Source organism: Scyliorhinus canicula, chromosome 13 (assembly GCF_902713615.1).
Source record: "Scyliorhinus canicula chromosome 13, sScyCan1.1, whole genome shotgun sequence".
Taxonomy (NCBI): Eukaryota; Metazoa; Chordata; class Chondrichthyes; order Carcharhiniformes; family Scyliorhinidae; genus Scyliorhinus; species Scyliorhinus canicula.
In genome coordinates, this window is record NC_052158.1 from 137,190,574 (window position 1) to 137,208,244 (window position 17,671).

The 17,671-nt window shown below is 40.5% G+C and overlaps 1 protein-coding gene across 1 annotated transcript in view; it reads left to right on the forward strand.

Annotated features, from left to right (window-relative positions):
* trip12 (thyroid hormone receptor interactor 12) overlaps positions 1–17,671 on the forward strand; it is a 196,322-nt gene that overhangs the window by 164,694 nt on the left and 13,957 nt on the right. The window contains 9 exon segments of the mRNA XM_038817547.1: positions 987–1,114; positions 5,076–5,227; positions 5,890–6,032; positions 7,147–7,303; positions 10,073–10,171; positions 10,308–10,422; positions 12,014–12,168; positions 14,293–14,457; positions 15,908–16,072. Coding sequence (XP_038673475.1) covers positions 987–1,114; positions 5,076–5,227; positions 5,890–6,032; positions 7,147–7,303; positions 10,073–10,171; positions 10,308–10,422; positions 12,014–12,168; positions 14,293–14,457; positions 15,908–16,072 — 1,279 coding nt within the window.

A 17,671-nucleotide genomic window follows, 5' to 3' on the forward strand; every position in this document is an offset into this window, starting at 1 on the left:
TTTTTTAATTATAAATTTAGAGTACCCAATTACTTTTTTCCAATGAAGGAGCAATTTAGCATGGCCAATTCACCTAGCCTGCACATCTTGGGATTGTGGAGGCGAAACCCACGCAAACACAGCGAATGTGCAAACTCCACACGGGCAGTGACCCAGAGCTGGGATCGAACCTGGGACCTCGGCGCTGTGAGGCAGCAGTGCTAACCCACTGTGCCACCGTGCTGCCCGAACTGAGAATTGTTTTTGTAGATGACAACCATTTAGTTACTGTCAAGTTTTTGTTTGTCTGTTTATGGGGGGGGGGGGTGGGACCGGGTCAGTTATAGTCCTGCCTGTATTGTACTTGTTTACATGCTCCTTTCCACTTTTTGAAATCAATAAAAAGAATTTACAGTTTCATCCAGCAGCCACTTCACTGAAAATGTGTTGTAATAATTTTGCCTCCTAATTCCAGTAGCCCTGTCAGATCAGCACCAGCCCACAGCTTTCTTCAGGTTACTTAGCTGTTTCAGTAAGCAACTGTGGAATGAATGTTTTGTAACCTTTTAGAGCTTATTACTTGGCAAAACTGGTGAAACCAAAGATTTCACTGATACAAAGTCAATAGCGATGGCTTGTGGAATTTGAGGTGCTACAAACCATGTATTTTGTCTTGTACTGGTCTGTGTGTTCCCTCTAATGTGGGACCTGTGTCTGTGATATATACCAGTGCAAGAGCAAAATATTGCGGATGCTGGAAAAACTCTTCAATAGAGCGAGAAAGAGTTAACGTTTCGCGTTGATGAGCTTCCATCAGAACTATAAAGTTCCGATAAGAGGTCATCAGCCTAAAATGCTTTCTCTCCAGTAGTATTGCCCAACTTAGAGTATTTACAGCATTTTCTCAACATGTTACCGGCCAATGATGCTTTAACTGCCACAAATCTAGGTCAGAATTCATAATGTAAAGACTAATTTGGGCGCATTATTAAATTTCCATGCAATAGGTACAAGCCTGTTCGAGAAGAAGAGGAAGGGAATAAGGATACAGTTGGTGGAAAGCGAGGACGAGCTCAGACGGCACCCACAAAAACCTCCCCAAGAAATGCAAGGAAACACGATGAACTGTGGCATGGTGAGTTTGGGATAGAAGAACATGATGGGATCAGCAGCTGGCCGGCCTTTTAACCACCTATATTCAGTACGGTAATGGCGTACCACCTTTCAGTACATCTTTCTGCACCATCTCCACCTCCCTTAAAGATCAATACATTATTGGATGCTGTCTTGAAAATGATCAATTTCTGAACAATCGTAGCCCTCTGGTAGAGAATTCAACAGGTTCACAATGCTTTGAGTGAATGAATTTCACCTTTGCTCAGTCCTAAATGACTGATCCCTTATTCTGAGATTGTGACCCCCTAGTTCTAGCCAGTGGAAACATCCTTCCGACATGTGTCCTAATGAGTCCTTTTAAGAATTTTATATGTTTCAATGAAATCACATCATACTTCTAAATTCCAGTGTATACCTCCCCGTCAATCTGATATTTCCTCATTGGTAAATCCCCTCATCCCAGGAATCTGCCATGGGAAACTTCATCACACTCCTCCAAGGCTAGTATATTCCTAGATTAGAAGACAAAAACCTGTACACGCTTCTCCTGGTTGTGGTCTCACTTAAAGCCCATACAATTGTAGGGAGACTTCTTCATAATTTTACTCCAATCCTTTTGCAATAAAGGCCCATGTACCGCTTGCTGTATTTGCATGTTAATTTCCTGTGATTCATGTAGGATATTCAGATCCATCCACGTACAAACATTTACTAGTCTCTCCATTTTTAAAGTTTCTGCTTTTGCAGTTTTCCTATTTACCTATTTTTTTTCCTGAAGTGGTCTTGCTGACATGTTCCATCTGATGTGCTCGTGTCCACTCACGAGCATAAGAACGAGGAGTAGACAATTCAGTCCCTCGATCCTGCTCCACCATTCAATACAATCATGGTTGATCTTACCTCGGCCTCGACTCCATTTTCCTGCCAGTTTTCCAATACCCTCCAACCTATTACTAATTAAAACTCTGTATATCGCCTCAAATTAATTCAATGTCTTGGCATCCACTGCACTCTTGGGTAGTGAATTCCACAGACTCACGACCCTTTGAGATAAGTAATTTCTCCTTACCTGTTTTAAATCTGTTACCCCTTATCCTAAAATTATGACTTCTCGTTCTAGAATTCCCCACAAAAGGAAGCATCCACTCTACGTCTAGTTTGTCAATACCTTTTAGCATCTTGTATACCTCATTCAGTGTCCTCTCGCTCTTCTGAACTTGAGAGAGAAAAGGCCATCATGAAGCTCCTCTGAATTGCTTCCAATGCAACTACATCCCCCCTCGAATAAGAGGACCAAAACTGGACACAGTACTCCGGGGGGGGGGGGGGGGGGGGGGTTGTTAACTTAATCTGTGTATATCCTTCCCAAATTTGTCAAACATGGTTTCCCTCATAAATCCTTGTTGGCATTGCCTAATCATGAGTCCCTTGAGTGCTCTTTTACCACATGCCTAATTACCTAATCTAGCATTTTGACTATAATTGATGTTGGGTTAACCATCCTATCGCTCCCCTTTCCTTCCTTCCCAACCTTTCGAATACCGCTGTTTATGTTCACTATCTTCTAATCCAGAAAATGCAAGCAGAATTTTCGGTTGTATTAATGATGTGAAAATGTTACTTAAAGAAGGATAAAGGCTAATAGAAAAGCACAATTGGTCTGTAGGTAGAAGATGTGAAGATATCAAAAATGGGTTTCCTGTAACTTCCTGGCCATCCAGTGCTGGATTTGGGAGGGTACCTCAAAGATGCGCTGGGGAATTCCCCTCCAGTTCCCAGTAATGGTTTACCTGGCAATTGTCTAGAAGAGCTAACTTACCCTGGACAATCACACTACGCTGGGAACTATCCGACAAAGGATTGTAAATTGCTAGAGCTGGTTTAGCTTGGGCTAGAGCTGGTTTAGCTTGGGCTAGAGCTGGTTTAACTTGGACTAGAGCTGGTTTAGCTCGGACTAGAGCTGGTTTAGCTCGGACTAGAGCTCGTTTAGCTCGGACTAGAGCTGGTTTAGCTCTGTGGACTAGAGCGCTGGTTTGTAATGCAGAACAATGCCAGCAGCACAGGTTCAATTCCCGTACCAGTTTACCCGAACAGGTGCCAGACTAGGGGTTTTTCACAGTAACTTCATACTTGTGACAATAAAACATTATTTTAAAAACAAATTGCTAACTTCAGGTGGCTCTGCTGGCTTTACACTCTGAAAGAGTTGGAAAGATTAAAAAAGCAAATCTAACTTCAGCGTAACTATTTTAAGGTCATAGACCAAGCTCCGCATGGAACGCCATCCACCCAACCCCTCCAAAACTTGGCTTGACCTCACCCCTGCCCCCCACCCCTCCCTGCCACATCCCATTTACTAACTTCTCCCTTTAAACTCACCTGCTTTATCCAGTCAGTGTTGTAAAAGGTGGGTCTGGGGGGGGGGGGGGGCGCGGCATGTACTTGTCCACTTCTTTTACACTTCACCGCTGAGGCCAAGCTTCACTGCTTGGTTCTCACACAGACTAAATGAAAGCCTTTGAACTAATCTTTTTGATCTAACCTTTTTTGTTTGGATAATTTCATAGATTTCATAGAATTTACAGTGCAGAAGGAGGCCATTCAGCCCATCGAGTCTGCACCAGCTCTTGGAAAGAGCACCCTACCCAAGGTCAACAACTCCACCCTATCCCCATAACCCAGTAACCCCACCCAAACACTAAGGGCAATTTTGGTCACTATAGGTAATTTATCATGGCCAATCCACCTAACCTGCACATCTTTGGACTGTGGGAGGAAACCGGAGCACCCGGAGGAAACCCATGCACACACAGGGAGGACGTGCAGACTCCACACAGACAGTGACCCAAGCCGGAATCGAACCTGGGACCCTGGAGCTGTGAAGTGATTGTGCTAACCACTATGCTACCATGCTGCCCTATGAATGTATTTATGTTTTTTAATAAATTTAGAGTACCCAATTTGTTTCTTCCAATTAAGGGGCAATTTAGCATGGCCAATCCACCCACCCTGCACATCTTTTGGGTTGACACTGGGAGACTGGGCAAACTCCACACAGACAGTTGACCCAGAGCCAGGATCGAACCTGGGACCTCGGCGTTGTGAGGCAGCTGTGCTAACTGTATTTATACTGTCTTGTAAAATAAAGTAATCATACTTGGCAACATTGCAATTTTTAAATAGTTGTCTGGTTAAAATGAATAAGCATCTTTAAATACAATTTTCATTGCTAATTTAAGACGACTTTGTTTATCTGTTTGCAACTAAAACTTGCATAGTTTTATTTTAAAAAGTGAATTTGGAGAGAATTACTGAAAATTAGTTTTATTTCAAATCGCTAACAGTTAAGAAAATAAGCACGGCAGTGATTTACACAGTTTAGTGAACTACTTTTGTGACTCTCTGCCAAAAATAAAATTCTGCGAAGGATCATATTACTCTTCCTAGTTTTCAGCTCAAGATCAGATCTTCTGCTATCGCCTCTCTTTACTTGCTCGGCTATGGTGTATACAGTAGTCATGACCGAGTGGTTTACTGTGTTCTGGGTTTTTTTAAAGAACAAAATGTCTTCTAATAGTTATCCAAGATGTTCTACATTGTCCTCCACCTTGTGCAGCTCAATTCTTATTTCCCTCATCCCATCTTTTACAAAATACTTGAAACCTATACCACGTCTTTGTACTCTAGATACCACTCTAATTCCTGTGATTTTACTTTCCTCTAGTATGCTTGGAAGTGCCCTTGTTGTTTTATCATTTGCTAGCCTTTTTTGTTCTTGAGCTTTATTCTGCTTTGCCATAAAATTAAAAATGATTTTCTCAGTTACATAAAATGTAATCCTATTGTATGTCTTTCTAGGTTTTGTTTTGGAAGGAAATAAACCACTAAAACAAAATAGTAATCCCATTATGAAGTTTTGTCTGAGCTTTAAATAATGTCCTTCAAAACAGTTGAACTGTTAACCTCTTCTTACATCCTAGATGGTGTCTGCCCTCCAGTGGGAAATCCTTTGGAAACATATCTTCTTTCAAACCCTCCAGATGGTATAACATTTGAAGACCCATCCCTAGATGTGATTCTACTTTTGAGAGTGCTTCATGCCATCAGTAGATACTGGTATTACCTGTACAATGTGAGTACTGTAGGATAACATTTACAAAAGTTGACACCTGGAGGTGGTTGCAGCAAAAATCTAATCCAATTGTCTCCAAATCACCTAGCAGTTACATTTCTGATTCCTTTCACTTTATTTTCAACCCGGGTGATGTCTTGCACAATGGCCTGAGACCTTCACCTTGGTTTCTCAACTGGTTAAGTTTATAGTGAACAATTGGTGAGTACAGTTAATCGAGTTTTCCGCAATGCCAATGAATTTCTCATTTTGTCCGAGTAAATGAAAATGTAGGTTAGCAGTTTCTTGACCTGATTAGACTTTCCCTCATAATCTTCCTAGTTTAGTTCTTATGAAATAATTCTGCTATGCTGCTCACTTTCAATGTCATTTGATAGTTAGGTATGTAATTTAATATGTTTGCATGACAAGATTAAGAAAGTTGAGACTTTCTGGATAATTTTTGCCCAAAACATTAGTCACACTTCCCATTTCAAGCATTGACTAAACATATGTGTATTTTCAACATGTTGGTTAATTTGTAAAAACTTTTGGGACCTATCAGAAATGTGCGAGAGCATGCAATTATATGTAACAAGCAAGTTGATAATTTAGGAAATTGTTATTTAGAACTTTTAAGTCTATCCTTGTACAACTATCTCTGTCCTATTCCTCATTTACAGAATGCAGTCTGTAAAGAGATAATTCCAACAAATGAATTGATCAACAGCAAGCTGACTGCCAAGGCTAACCGTCAACTTCAAGATCCCCTGGTTATTATGACAGGAAACATACCAATTTGGTTGACAGAGTTGGGAAGGACCTGGTATGCAACAAACCAAATTACTTTTTCTTCTCTTTCACTAGATTAATGATACAATTTAATGAATTGATGCAAAGATTTTCAAATTCACCCATGAATTTAGTTGGTGTAAGTGGAGCATACTGCATAAAGCGGCAGGAGGAAAGCATAGTGAAAAGAGAAAATTGTATCGTAGGTAGCATATGTTGGGAAGTGGTCTTTGGGTGGAGAACAGAATCTAGCTGATCATATTTCATACAGCTCTTCATTCCTCCCTCCCCTTATTCATTTTATGGCTTTGAAGTTCAGGGCTGGTTAAAATTAGATGATTTCAAAAATAATTTATTTAATTTGCCATGCAACATTATATGCTTGGACAATGTGTTGCAATTTTAGTTTAAATGTAGAATTTGCTGTTTAACACTAGTGAACTCAAATGAACCTACAGCCAACTATGCTTGTAAGCCAAATGAGTACGGTAACAATTCAGAGACATCTCTTCGCTATCTAGCCATGATTCGCCCTTGAATGTTATCTTAAAAAATAGTGCCAAGCATGATCTATGATTAAGTATCCTGAGTTCAGTTGACCTGTTGGCTGAAGAATGACCAAGTCCAGTGACTTTTAGAGCTACATCCTTTGTGTGGAAGCTCTGAAGATCTACAAAACCTGGAGAATCCTGTGAAGTTGATCAAAATATTTTAGCTGCGTTTAAGGGGATTTACTTTAACTGCTTTCCTGTAGGTTATGCAAAAATCAAACTGTTTGCATTGGATTTCATGACCATATTAAACGGCAAATGCTGTATTCAAAAGTTTCACAGGACATCCTTGATTTCATATAACACCAGGTAACTAATACAGTCCATGAATAATTGAAGCCCTTAATGTATTAATACTACCGATTTTTGTCTGTTCAACTGCATGGTCAATATATATATATCCAAATCGATTTTCAGTGCATCAGTATCTCCTATTTCTGGGAAGGAGGGGAAAACAAACTCGTGAAATAAGATTTGTGTTAAAGGCAACCTGTCTTAAGTTTGACTTGACAAGAGTGGTGAAGTATTAAGCTACTTATGATTTTATTTCCCTTGTAGAAATTTAAAAGCAGGTTACCAATCTTGTTTATTTTTAAGCCCGTTTTTTTTCCCGTTTGATACACGGCAAATGCTGTTCTACGTGACTGCGTTTGATCGAGATCGAGCTATGCAGAGGTTACTAGATACTAACCCAGAAATCAACCAGTCTGATTCGCAAGATAGCAGAGTTGCTCCCCGTTTGGATAGGAAAAAGGTAAATACATGTACTTTTGGCTTAACCTGACAGTTTTTCATTATTACTTGACATAAGTGATGTGTCATTTCCTGCAATATGTATGTAATTCTACAACCAGGACATTATTTCAATCCTTTACTCATTAAAAGACTAAAAATGTTTCACTATCATCCTTTATTAGTGTTGAAAAGGAATTGGAAGTGAATGTGTTTGGGAGGAAACCAATTTGGTGAAATCAAAAAATGGGAGCTGCTGGATGCATTTTTAATCCATGTCACAGGGAGAGGGAGAAGTCAGTCACCTTCCTGTGACATGACAAATTATTCAAAGATGACCCGCAGCTCCTGTTATTCGTACCTGGGTGCTGATCAGATTGTGAGCATGCTGCAGAAGAAGATAAAACCAATTCTGAAAGAGTTATAATGGATAGTTCTCCAGGATGTGCGACAAATACTAATACTATGAAAATTGCATTTTTCTTAACCTTTAAGTTCTGCACATGAAGAGCCCGAGTAGGTGACTATTGCAGGGAATTTTCTTTTAGGAATTTGGTATTTAGGTGAGATTAGAGTGTGGACCTCTTCAGGACCTTGTATGCTTTGTCTTCATTCTAATATTGTGGTTAACAGTTCACTCGTCACACAAAAGGAAAAAACCTCAGTTGATTTTGATTTTGGCGGCCTCATTGCATTTTCATTGGTGCCTTCATCATTGTCTTCAAATAATTTGGTCACCTTTTTATAGTTATGTTCGCTCATAGAAACATAGAAAATAGGAGCTGGACGAGGCCATTGAGCCCTTCGAGCCTGCTCCGCCATTCATTATGATCATGGCTGATCATCCAATTCAAAAGAACAAAGAAAAAGTACAGCACAGGAACAGGCCCTTTGGCCCCCCAAGCCTGTGCCGACCATGCTGCCCGTCTAAACTAAAATCTTTTCCACTTCCTGGGTCCATAACCATCTATTCCCATCATATTCGTGTATTTGTCAAGATGCCCCTTAAACTTCACTATCGTCCCTGCTTCCACTACCACCTCCGGCAGCGAGTTTCAGGCACCCATTACCCTCTGTGTGAAAAAACCTGCCTCGTACATCTCCTCTAAACCTTGCCCCTCGCACCTTAAAACCTATGCCCCCTAGTAATTGACCCTGGGAAAAAGCCTCTGACTATCCACTCTATCTATGCCCCTCATACTTTTGTAGACCTCTATCAGATCGCCCCTCAACCTCTGTCGTTCCAGTGAGAACAAACCGAGTTTATTCAACCGCTCCTCATAGCTAATGCCCTCCATACCAGGCAGCGTCCTGGTAAATCTCTTCTGCACCCTCTCTAAAGTCTCCACATCCTTCTGGTAGTGTGACGACCAGAATTGAACACTATACTCCCAAGTGTGGCCTAACTAAGGTTCCATACAGCTGCAACACGACTTGCCAATGCTTATACTCAATGCCCTGGCCAATGAAGGCAAGCATGCCGTATGTCTTCTTGACTACCGTCTCCCTCTGTGTTGCCCCTTTCAGTGACCTGTGGACCTGTACACCTAGATCTCTCTGACTGTCAATAGTCTTGAGGGTTCTACCATTCATTGTATATTCCCTACCTTCCAAAATGCATTACCTCACATTTGTCTGGATTAAACTCCGTCCAAGTCTCCAAACAACCTAAATCCTGCTGTGTCCTCTGACAGTCCTCATCGCTATCCGCAAGTCCACCACCCTTTGTTGGTGGAACACTCCATAGAAGTGATGATGTGGAGATGCCTCGTTGGACTGGGGTGAGCACAGTAAGAAGTCTTACACACCAGGTTTGTTTCAAACACTAGCTTTCGGAGCACTGCTCCTTCCTCAGGTGAATGAAGAGGTATGTTCCAGAAATATATATATATATCAAAGATGCCAGACAATGCTTAGGGCGTCCTGAAGCATGGTACATTGGCGAGACCATGCAGATGCTGCGACAACGAATACACGGACATCGCGTGACAGTCACCAGGCAGGAATGTTCCCTTCCAGTCGGGGTACACTTCAGCAGTCAAGGGCATTCAGCCTCTGATCTCCGGGTAAGCGTTCTCCAAGACATTCTTCAGGACACACGACAATGCAGAATCGCTGAGCAGAAACTTATAGCCAAGTTCTGCACACATAAGTACGGCCTCAACCGGGACCTGGGATTCATGTTGCATTACATTCATCCCCCACCATCTGACCTGAGCTTGCGAAATCCTACCAACTTTCCTGGTTTGAGACAATTCACACCTCTTTAACCTGGGAGCAGTGCTCCAAAAGCTAGTGTTTGAAACAAACCCGTTGGACTTTAACCTGGTGTTGTAAGACTTCTTACTGTACTCCATAGAAGTGCAGTCCAATTTCCATCACTGCAAAACCGGAGCTTTGCACAGTATCTTAGGGGTATGACCAGTATCTTACACAGCAACTAGATGTGCTTCCCAAGGCCTTGAATGAATTCCAATGAAAACTACCTTGATTTATGTGGGAGAAATTGGTGGGGATTTTTGGCTCTGGTTGCTATCTGGAAATATGTGTTTGTTGGACATTGTAGCTGAAGTCAGCCCAATTCTAAGTCGATGTGCTCCAATGCCAAATAGCCTCTCAAAATATTCAGATACTTGATTGAGACTGAAGAAGATCCTTGAGAGGGTTCTCCAAGGCACAATGCACAGCTTAAAAAATGGTCAGGGAGTTTTAAATGAGTAACATTCCAAACAAAGTTTTATGCGAGCACTTCTGTTCCAGCAGTTAATTTTGTTTCCCCTTTATTATATAGCGTACTGTGAACAGGGAAGAGTTGTTGAAGCAAGCAGAATCTGTGATGCAGGATTTAGGAAGTTCGAGGGCAATGCTGGAGATTCAGTATGAAAATGAAGTAAGCCTAATGTTTTGCATTTAGTTGAAGTTTGTAATTTTCTTAACACTTTATGCCCAGTATTTTAATCTAATCAGCAATAAGCTAGTTTTCACTTCCAAACTTTATAAAACTGACCAGCTATTTTTTTCTTTAGGTTGGGACAGGCCTGGGTCCAACATTGGAATTCTATGCACTTGTATCTCAGGAACTGCAGAGAGCCGATCTGGGTCTCTGGCGTGGAGATGAAGTCACACTTTCCCATCCTAAAGGTATAATTTGTCAAATAAAGTTGTACAAATAAAAAGCTGAGCTGAACTGTTTTTAAGTGATTGATTTTAAAGGGAAGTAGTCATACTCCATTGAAAGCATGGAATTAATATTGCATTATGGAATTTAAGCAAGTAACCGAGATGAAAACAGAAAATGCTGGAAACTCAACAGGTCTGCTGAATGTTTCCAGCATTTGTTTTTTATTTCTGGTTTGCAGTATTTTGCTTAAGTAAACATGAGGCTTTTGAAATATGGTGAATGTTTGTTTTTATTTTTTGTCCAGCCAATGCACTTGCATTCTGGAAACCCTTAAAATTGAGAACCTAACTGATGGTAGTAGCTGTTGAGTTTGTCTCTTGTAAGTGAGTGATCCATGAAGCATTCATGGTTTGTTGGTCATTGGTCAGTAGCCTGAGGTATAGTTACCTTCCTCAACTGCAATAAGCTATCTATCTGAATTGATGCAGTGTAGTACACAGCTGAGTGAACTGCTTTGCATGATCTATTCCGAACTTGGTGCACCTGATTTTATCCTAGAATCTCTGCAGGTCAGAAGGAGGCCATTCGTCCCATCCAGTCTGCACCAACCCTCCGAAAGAGCACTCCACCTGGGCCCCGCCCTATCCCCATAACCTAACCTATCCTTTTGGACACTAAGGAGCAATTTAGCATGGTCAATCCACCTAACCTGCACACCTTTGGACTGTGGGAGGAAATCCATGCAAAAGAACGTGCAAACTCCGCACAGTTACCCAAGGTCAGAATCGAGCCTGGGTTCTTGGCACTGAGGCATCAGTGCTAACACTGTGCCACCATGCCGCCAGTGACTACAGGAGCAGGTCAGACTTAATACCTAACAATGGTCTAGAGTTACCATAGTTTTTGAGTATTGCTGAAAAAAGGAACATACTGTTAAAGACTCTTGCTCTTGCTTGGACAGGCGCAAGAATACCAAATTTCAAAGGGGGCAGCAATTTATGCTGCCTGAGAAAAGGGTACTCCATGAGAAAAGAGTAACTGCAGGTTGACTCTGGTCGAGGAATTGCCATGAAAAGTACATACGGGAACAGTTCACCATGTTTTCGTTCAATTTACCTTTCCTCCCCTTAATGTGCATATGCTCCCATTAAAACATGTACAATTGGATACCAGAGTTATGGTTTTGAAAGTTGATGTATTTAAATTAACAGAAATAACTTTGCATGAGCATAAAGACATGAGCTAAACATGTGCCTGGCAGCTGAGCAATACATTTTGTGAAATTTATATTTATGATTTGTATGCTCGCATTCGCTTTTTTAAAAAAAAGTCCTGAACTAAAAGCTCATCAGTGCTACAGAGGTTTATCTTTCAGGAGAAGAAATTGAAGTGTGGTACAGTGTTGACGAGATGCAGAGCCTACCTGATTCTGCTAATTTTTATCTCTATAATTTTTAGACAGTAATACTTCACACGCCTTCCCCTTTTCTGAATGTTTAGCATGTTTCACAAACAATACCAGAACTGTATTCTAGACCCATCATCCAGAATAGTTTTGAAGCAAGAATAAAATTATTTGTCAACTAACGATCTTAATTGTGCTGTTGTTAGGTAGCCAAGAAGGGACCAGATACATCCATAACCCACGTGGCCTCTTCCCTGTTCCTTTTGGAAGAAATACAAAACCAGCACATGTGGCTAAAGTGAAAATGAAGTTGCGATTTCTGGGCAAGTTCTTGGCCAAAGCGATTATGGACTTTCGATTGGTATGTTTATTGGTAACTGCTGTATGAATTTACTATCGAATATATCTTCTGGGCGCACTTAATTTTAAACTTTCATATGATCTGTAAGTTAGTCATGTTAAAATTGGAGCTGGAGAGCAATTTCAGTTTGTGAAATTGGAGATATCTTAAACTGTCAGATGTAACTGTTATAGTTACTTTCACATACTCCAGTTTGGACATCTACAGTTAACACTGATAGAGATGGGAACTAGGAAAAATCAAAGCACATGTGGGTGCATTAGCGCAAGTCTCATTTAAGATTGTGGCTAAAGTACAGTTGTTGAATTGACCATCACTAAAAAGCCATGCTTTTAGCCATCAACTGTCCAAAATAATCACTTTTCATTATCAAACTTATTTCCTGCTTTATTGCCTCTGGTTTTGCTCCTTATTGAAAAGCTGATGTCCGTTAAGGTTTCACATAAAGTGTGAACAAACCATTTCTGCCTTTCTCAATCCTTTCATTCCTGACACAGCCTACAAAATGAGAGAAAGTTGTGTTTGGCTGTTTGTTGAAAAGAACTTGCCCAGTGGAAGATGGCCATTTTCTAATCAGTAACTTGGTGGTTGAGGCTCCCATGTCTCTTCAGATGAGGTTTTTTTAGTACCAGGAAAGCCTCTGAGTGAAATTATTTTTAAGGGATGTGGGCCCCTTGTTTTGTGATCTGAACAGCCACAGATCCAGTGATGTATCTACTTGTCAATATGTTTTGCAACTAGCACTCCTCCAGTATTCGGAGCTTCTTTGTATCCCAGCAAACATGCCACCAAAAGTAGATGGGCGTTACACTGCTGCTTTTGAACCTGCATTTATATAGCATTTACTCATCCAATTGCTTTTTTTTTGGATGCACAGTTCATTTTTGTCACATATAGTCGGGTATTTTTGCCAGTACCCCCTGGTGACAACCGATATTTGAGCAGATTTCAACTCAGTCTTCGTTTCTGAGAAATTAGACTACCAAGAGCCAGGAGGACTTTTCTTCTGCTTGATCATGTAAAACTGTTACTGAAAAAATAAACCTGTTTCAACAACGCGGTAACTAACAAGTGACTTAGAACCATTTAGCAATGGTTTCCAAACTAAGCCTGTTGTAGATTTCAGTTAGTTGATAGTTCCAGACTGTTTAATATGGTTGAGTGATTGATTTGTCCAAATGAGATTTTAGAATCTTGTGGGCCAAAGCAAATTTACTTTTAATAAGCTCAAAATCTATAACTTAAAGAAGGTGCATCTGTTGGCAAGCTGCAGCACTTTGTAAACTGAATATGTATGATTCTCTAAATAGTGGATCTCACATAGATTGATAGAATGGCGAAGTGGAGTTTCTGAGCTAGTAGTAATTGCACAGATGTACGGTTGCACAGATGTAAATACATTCACATCAAAGTTTTACATTCTGTCTTTATTTTTATGCACTTATTTATGTAAGCTTGTTGTGGTGTGATTGCTGCTTCAGCCAGTGGCAGTACTGCAAAATGCCCCATTCTACAGTGTGTGATTACAGGATGATCAGCTGATGTTACCAGTCCCTGTTCTAAATGGGGACATAGGAATTTGTAACTGAAAAAGTTGATGGCAAGTGCAAGCAGACAGTAGATTTTGAATGTAGACACATTTGCAGAGGTGACTTTGCAGTCACTGACCTTTACTATAAAATGTTTCTTCTCTTCATTGTATTGACCCACAAGTTTACATTACACCGGCTGCTTTACAATCAGCAGAAAATACAATCCCTAACTGAATAAAAGTAATTTAAGCTGTATGTACATTAGAAACTGGAAATTCCGAAGACTACTGTTCGTAACTGTATTCTTCTTGAATCACTTTAGTTAATGCATATCCATTTTCTATTGTCCTGTAAGTTTTGGAAACAATATTTGATTCTGTGATGCACATGTGCATCGATGTCGTATTTTACTGACATTATAATGCAAACTATTCAAGAATGAGGAAAAATTAATTTGCATATTAACATTGGGTTTGCAAACAGTTGACTTATTGTGTTACGTAATCTTTCTTTCTTTCTCCTTCACACACCACCCCCACCACCACCCCCCCCCCCCCCCCCCCCACCCCCAAAACACGCTTGTTTTGAACAGTTGGATTTACCTCTTAGCCTATCATTTTACAAATGGATGCTGCGGCAAGAAATTTCCCTCTGTTCCCATGACATTTTCAACATTGATCCCGTGGTAGCAAAATCAATTTGTCACCTTGAGGATATCATAAAACAAAAGAAGAAATTGGAGCAGGATAGATCACAGGTAAGGTGAAAGTTACAGGTTTGGCCATTTTGTCATGTGGTGTCCTGCATCCTTGACCATCAAATTTCTACTACTATCTTGAGCAAGTGTATTTGTTACAATCAGAGCAAAAGAATAGTGTGATTGAAAATAAAGGGCAGTTTCACTGTTTCAGTTAACTAAATATTATGGGATAGTATGGACAGATGGAAGTCCCCTAGAAGAGAATAAAGATTAGGGTTGGGGAGGGAGGTATCTAGTGTGAGATGTTAAAAGACTGAGCACACACATTTGCAAATGTATTTTAAATCCCTTGTTAATTGCAACCATGATACATGATCCATTGTTACAATAGCAAGCTGCAGCTTTTCACCTTCATCTTGCAATTTATTTGCATCATCACTTACCCATTACCAGTTCTATGGCATGATGAGGAGATGCTGGCGTTGGACTGGGGTGAGCACAGTAAGAAGTGTTACAACACCAGGTTAAAGTCCAACAGGTTTGTTTAAAATTGCTAGCTTTCAGAGCACTGCTCATTCACCTGAGGAAGGAGCAGTGCTCCAAAAGCTAGTGATTTTAAACAAACCTGTTGGGCTTTAGGTGAGAGGCTCTTTGCACTCTTCAGTGATTGGATCCAAGTTTTCCATGTAGCAATTTTCATTGTTTTCATGGGTTTGCATCTTTCAAAACTTGACATGGCATTGCCATTTTGCAGATGACCTACCCGTGATATCTTCAATTCCTTTTTATAAACCATCTCTTCGATTTTTATGTCATTTGTATCTGATAACTCAAGCGGATACTTCCACATTTGAGAGGTCCCCATGCATTGTGACTTACCTACTCGGCTATTTGCTCAGTACTTTTTCAGTTCTACAATATGTTGGCCGTGGCTGTTTAAAGTTGAACTATTTTTGTGTACGTTTTCGGGCTCCTGATGAGGAATTTTAATTTATCAAAATTTTCTAATTTATTTATGGTTTGTCTGCAAACTTCCTGTGCAATTTTCTGTTGCTTGGAATTTAAGTCCGGTTTTGCATCCCTAAATTTGTATTTTAAACCCTCACCTCAGTTGCACCTGGAGACTGAAATGTCTGTTGTTGAATTGCTTAACCATTAGCATGGTCCCATTTTCTGAATACTGGTGAGTGCGCACAAGTCACAAAGTCACAAAGTTTGTCACTAAGTCACAAAGCTGCTCCTCAGTTCTTTGACTTGAGGTGCTGGAGTGACTTAAAACATATCCACTTAATTTCCTTCAAGTGCATTCCACATTTTAGGGAGGGGGGTGGTTTGGAGGGTAGCCATCTAATTTGAAATTACCAATCTCCTTTGACCCAGTGTTTTTTCCTTTGACCATTCCATGTACATGTCATGGAAAGTTAAAACTACCGAGTTACCAAGGGCAGATATTTGGATACCTGACAAAAGGTTAGATTTAATGTTGTCAATGTGGATCTCTTGATAGAGCAAAGAATGTCTCCAACAGGCTCTGGAAAGCCTCAATATGAATGGCTGCTCTGTGGAAGACCTTGGACTGGACTTCACTTTGCCTGGATATGCCAGTGTTGAACTGAAAAAAGGAGGCAAGGACACTGTTGTCACCATACACAATTTGGAAGAATACCTCAGGGTATGTACTAGAATAATTTTCATCTGCATAACGTAAACACCAAAAGAACTTGGCTCCAATGCCATATTCCAAGTACGAGTCCAGTGGAGTGAATAATTTCCTGTTGAATTCCAAATTGCACAGTGGGTAGCACTGTTATTGCACAGCTCCAGGGTCTCTGGGTCGATTCCCGGCTTGTGTCACAGTCTGTGCGGAGTTTGCACGTTCTCCCTGTGTTTGCGTGGGTTTCCTCCGGTGGCTCCGGTTTCCTCCCACAAATCCTGAAAGATGTGCTTGTTCGTGAATTGGGCATTGTGAATTCTCTGTGTACCCGAACAGGTGGCGGAATGTGACGACTAAGGGCTTTTTCACAGTAACTTCATTGCACTGTTATTGTAAGCCTACTTGTGACAATAAAGATCATTATTATTAAAATCCTCTCCCATGTTTAATTAGAAATCTGAAGTACAGAATATTGCGTACCAGAAATTATTCAACTATTTTTCAGATCACTGTGTATCAAGTCTCACATAGTATTGTACACACGAAGTCTTGTGGATCTCCTTTTAAATGCCCAGCCATATTTCCACTTCCAATGGCTTAATCCCTGTAATCAAAAGATTAACTGCGTTTATACTGCCAGGAATACAGCAATAATATTTAATTAGCCCAGCAGTTTTCCCAATGAGTTGTCCATGCATGGGATAATCGCACGTGTCAATTTGCACTCATCCATTGGTTTTAAAAACTGATTTGGCATTTCTTATCACAGGTTTTCACAAGACAGCAATGGTGAATGATCAATCTGTCTGCAGCCCAAGTGCTTCCAATAGGAACTGCTTAGCGTTCTGCTGCTGCTGCTTAACTGCTGCTGTTCCTTTTGATGTCAGGCCATTTGGGTTGTTATCCGCCTGCTTGTTTTTTGCAAGTGTGCAATATACTGAAGTATTAATCATGTCAAAAAATTTCCTTTAGAATTGGTAAATTGGTCTGTTGTATCAAGAGTGGGAAGAAAGGACGGTTTATCACTTGAGTATGATTTATAATTAAAATATTTGTTATGATGTCCTATAATTTTCATCATCCGCACATTACTTCTATTCCAGAAAATTTAATCTCAAACTTTGACGCCCTAACCACTTCTAGGCAAAGGAAAAATGATCTAATAACTTTATTTTGTCAATTTTAGTCCCCTCCATGACCAATACTTTCTTTCCAGTTGTGGACAGCATTTCTAGCACCAATATCCACTCCATGTCTATGTACTGTTCCTCAGCAGACAAGGGTTCAGCTTCTCAATATATGCTGATTACACCAGCTCTACTTTTGATCGACTGCTCTCCATCCTCCAGAGTCCTTGCTTCGTTGTGGCTCGTGAAGTCATCATCTTTAGCCCCTCATCACAAACTCTGTAACTGCAAACTTTTCCTTGCAATTGTCTCCTGCTGAGCCAGAGATTTGCTTTCTCTGCATGCTATTCAACCTTTGTGCTCTCCATTGGAAAGACTACCTACTTCCACTCTCAACCTTGCCTCTGTAACCTCCAGACTTGGCTCACTGTTCTATCCCACAGCAACTTCTGCTTGCCCATCACCCTGCTGTTACTGACTTGTGATGGCT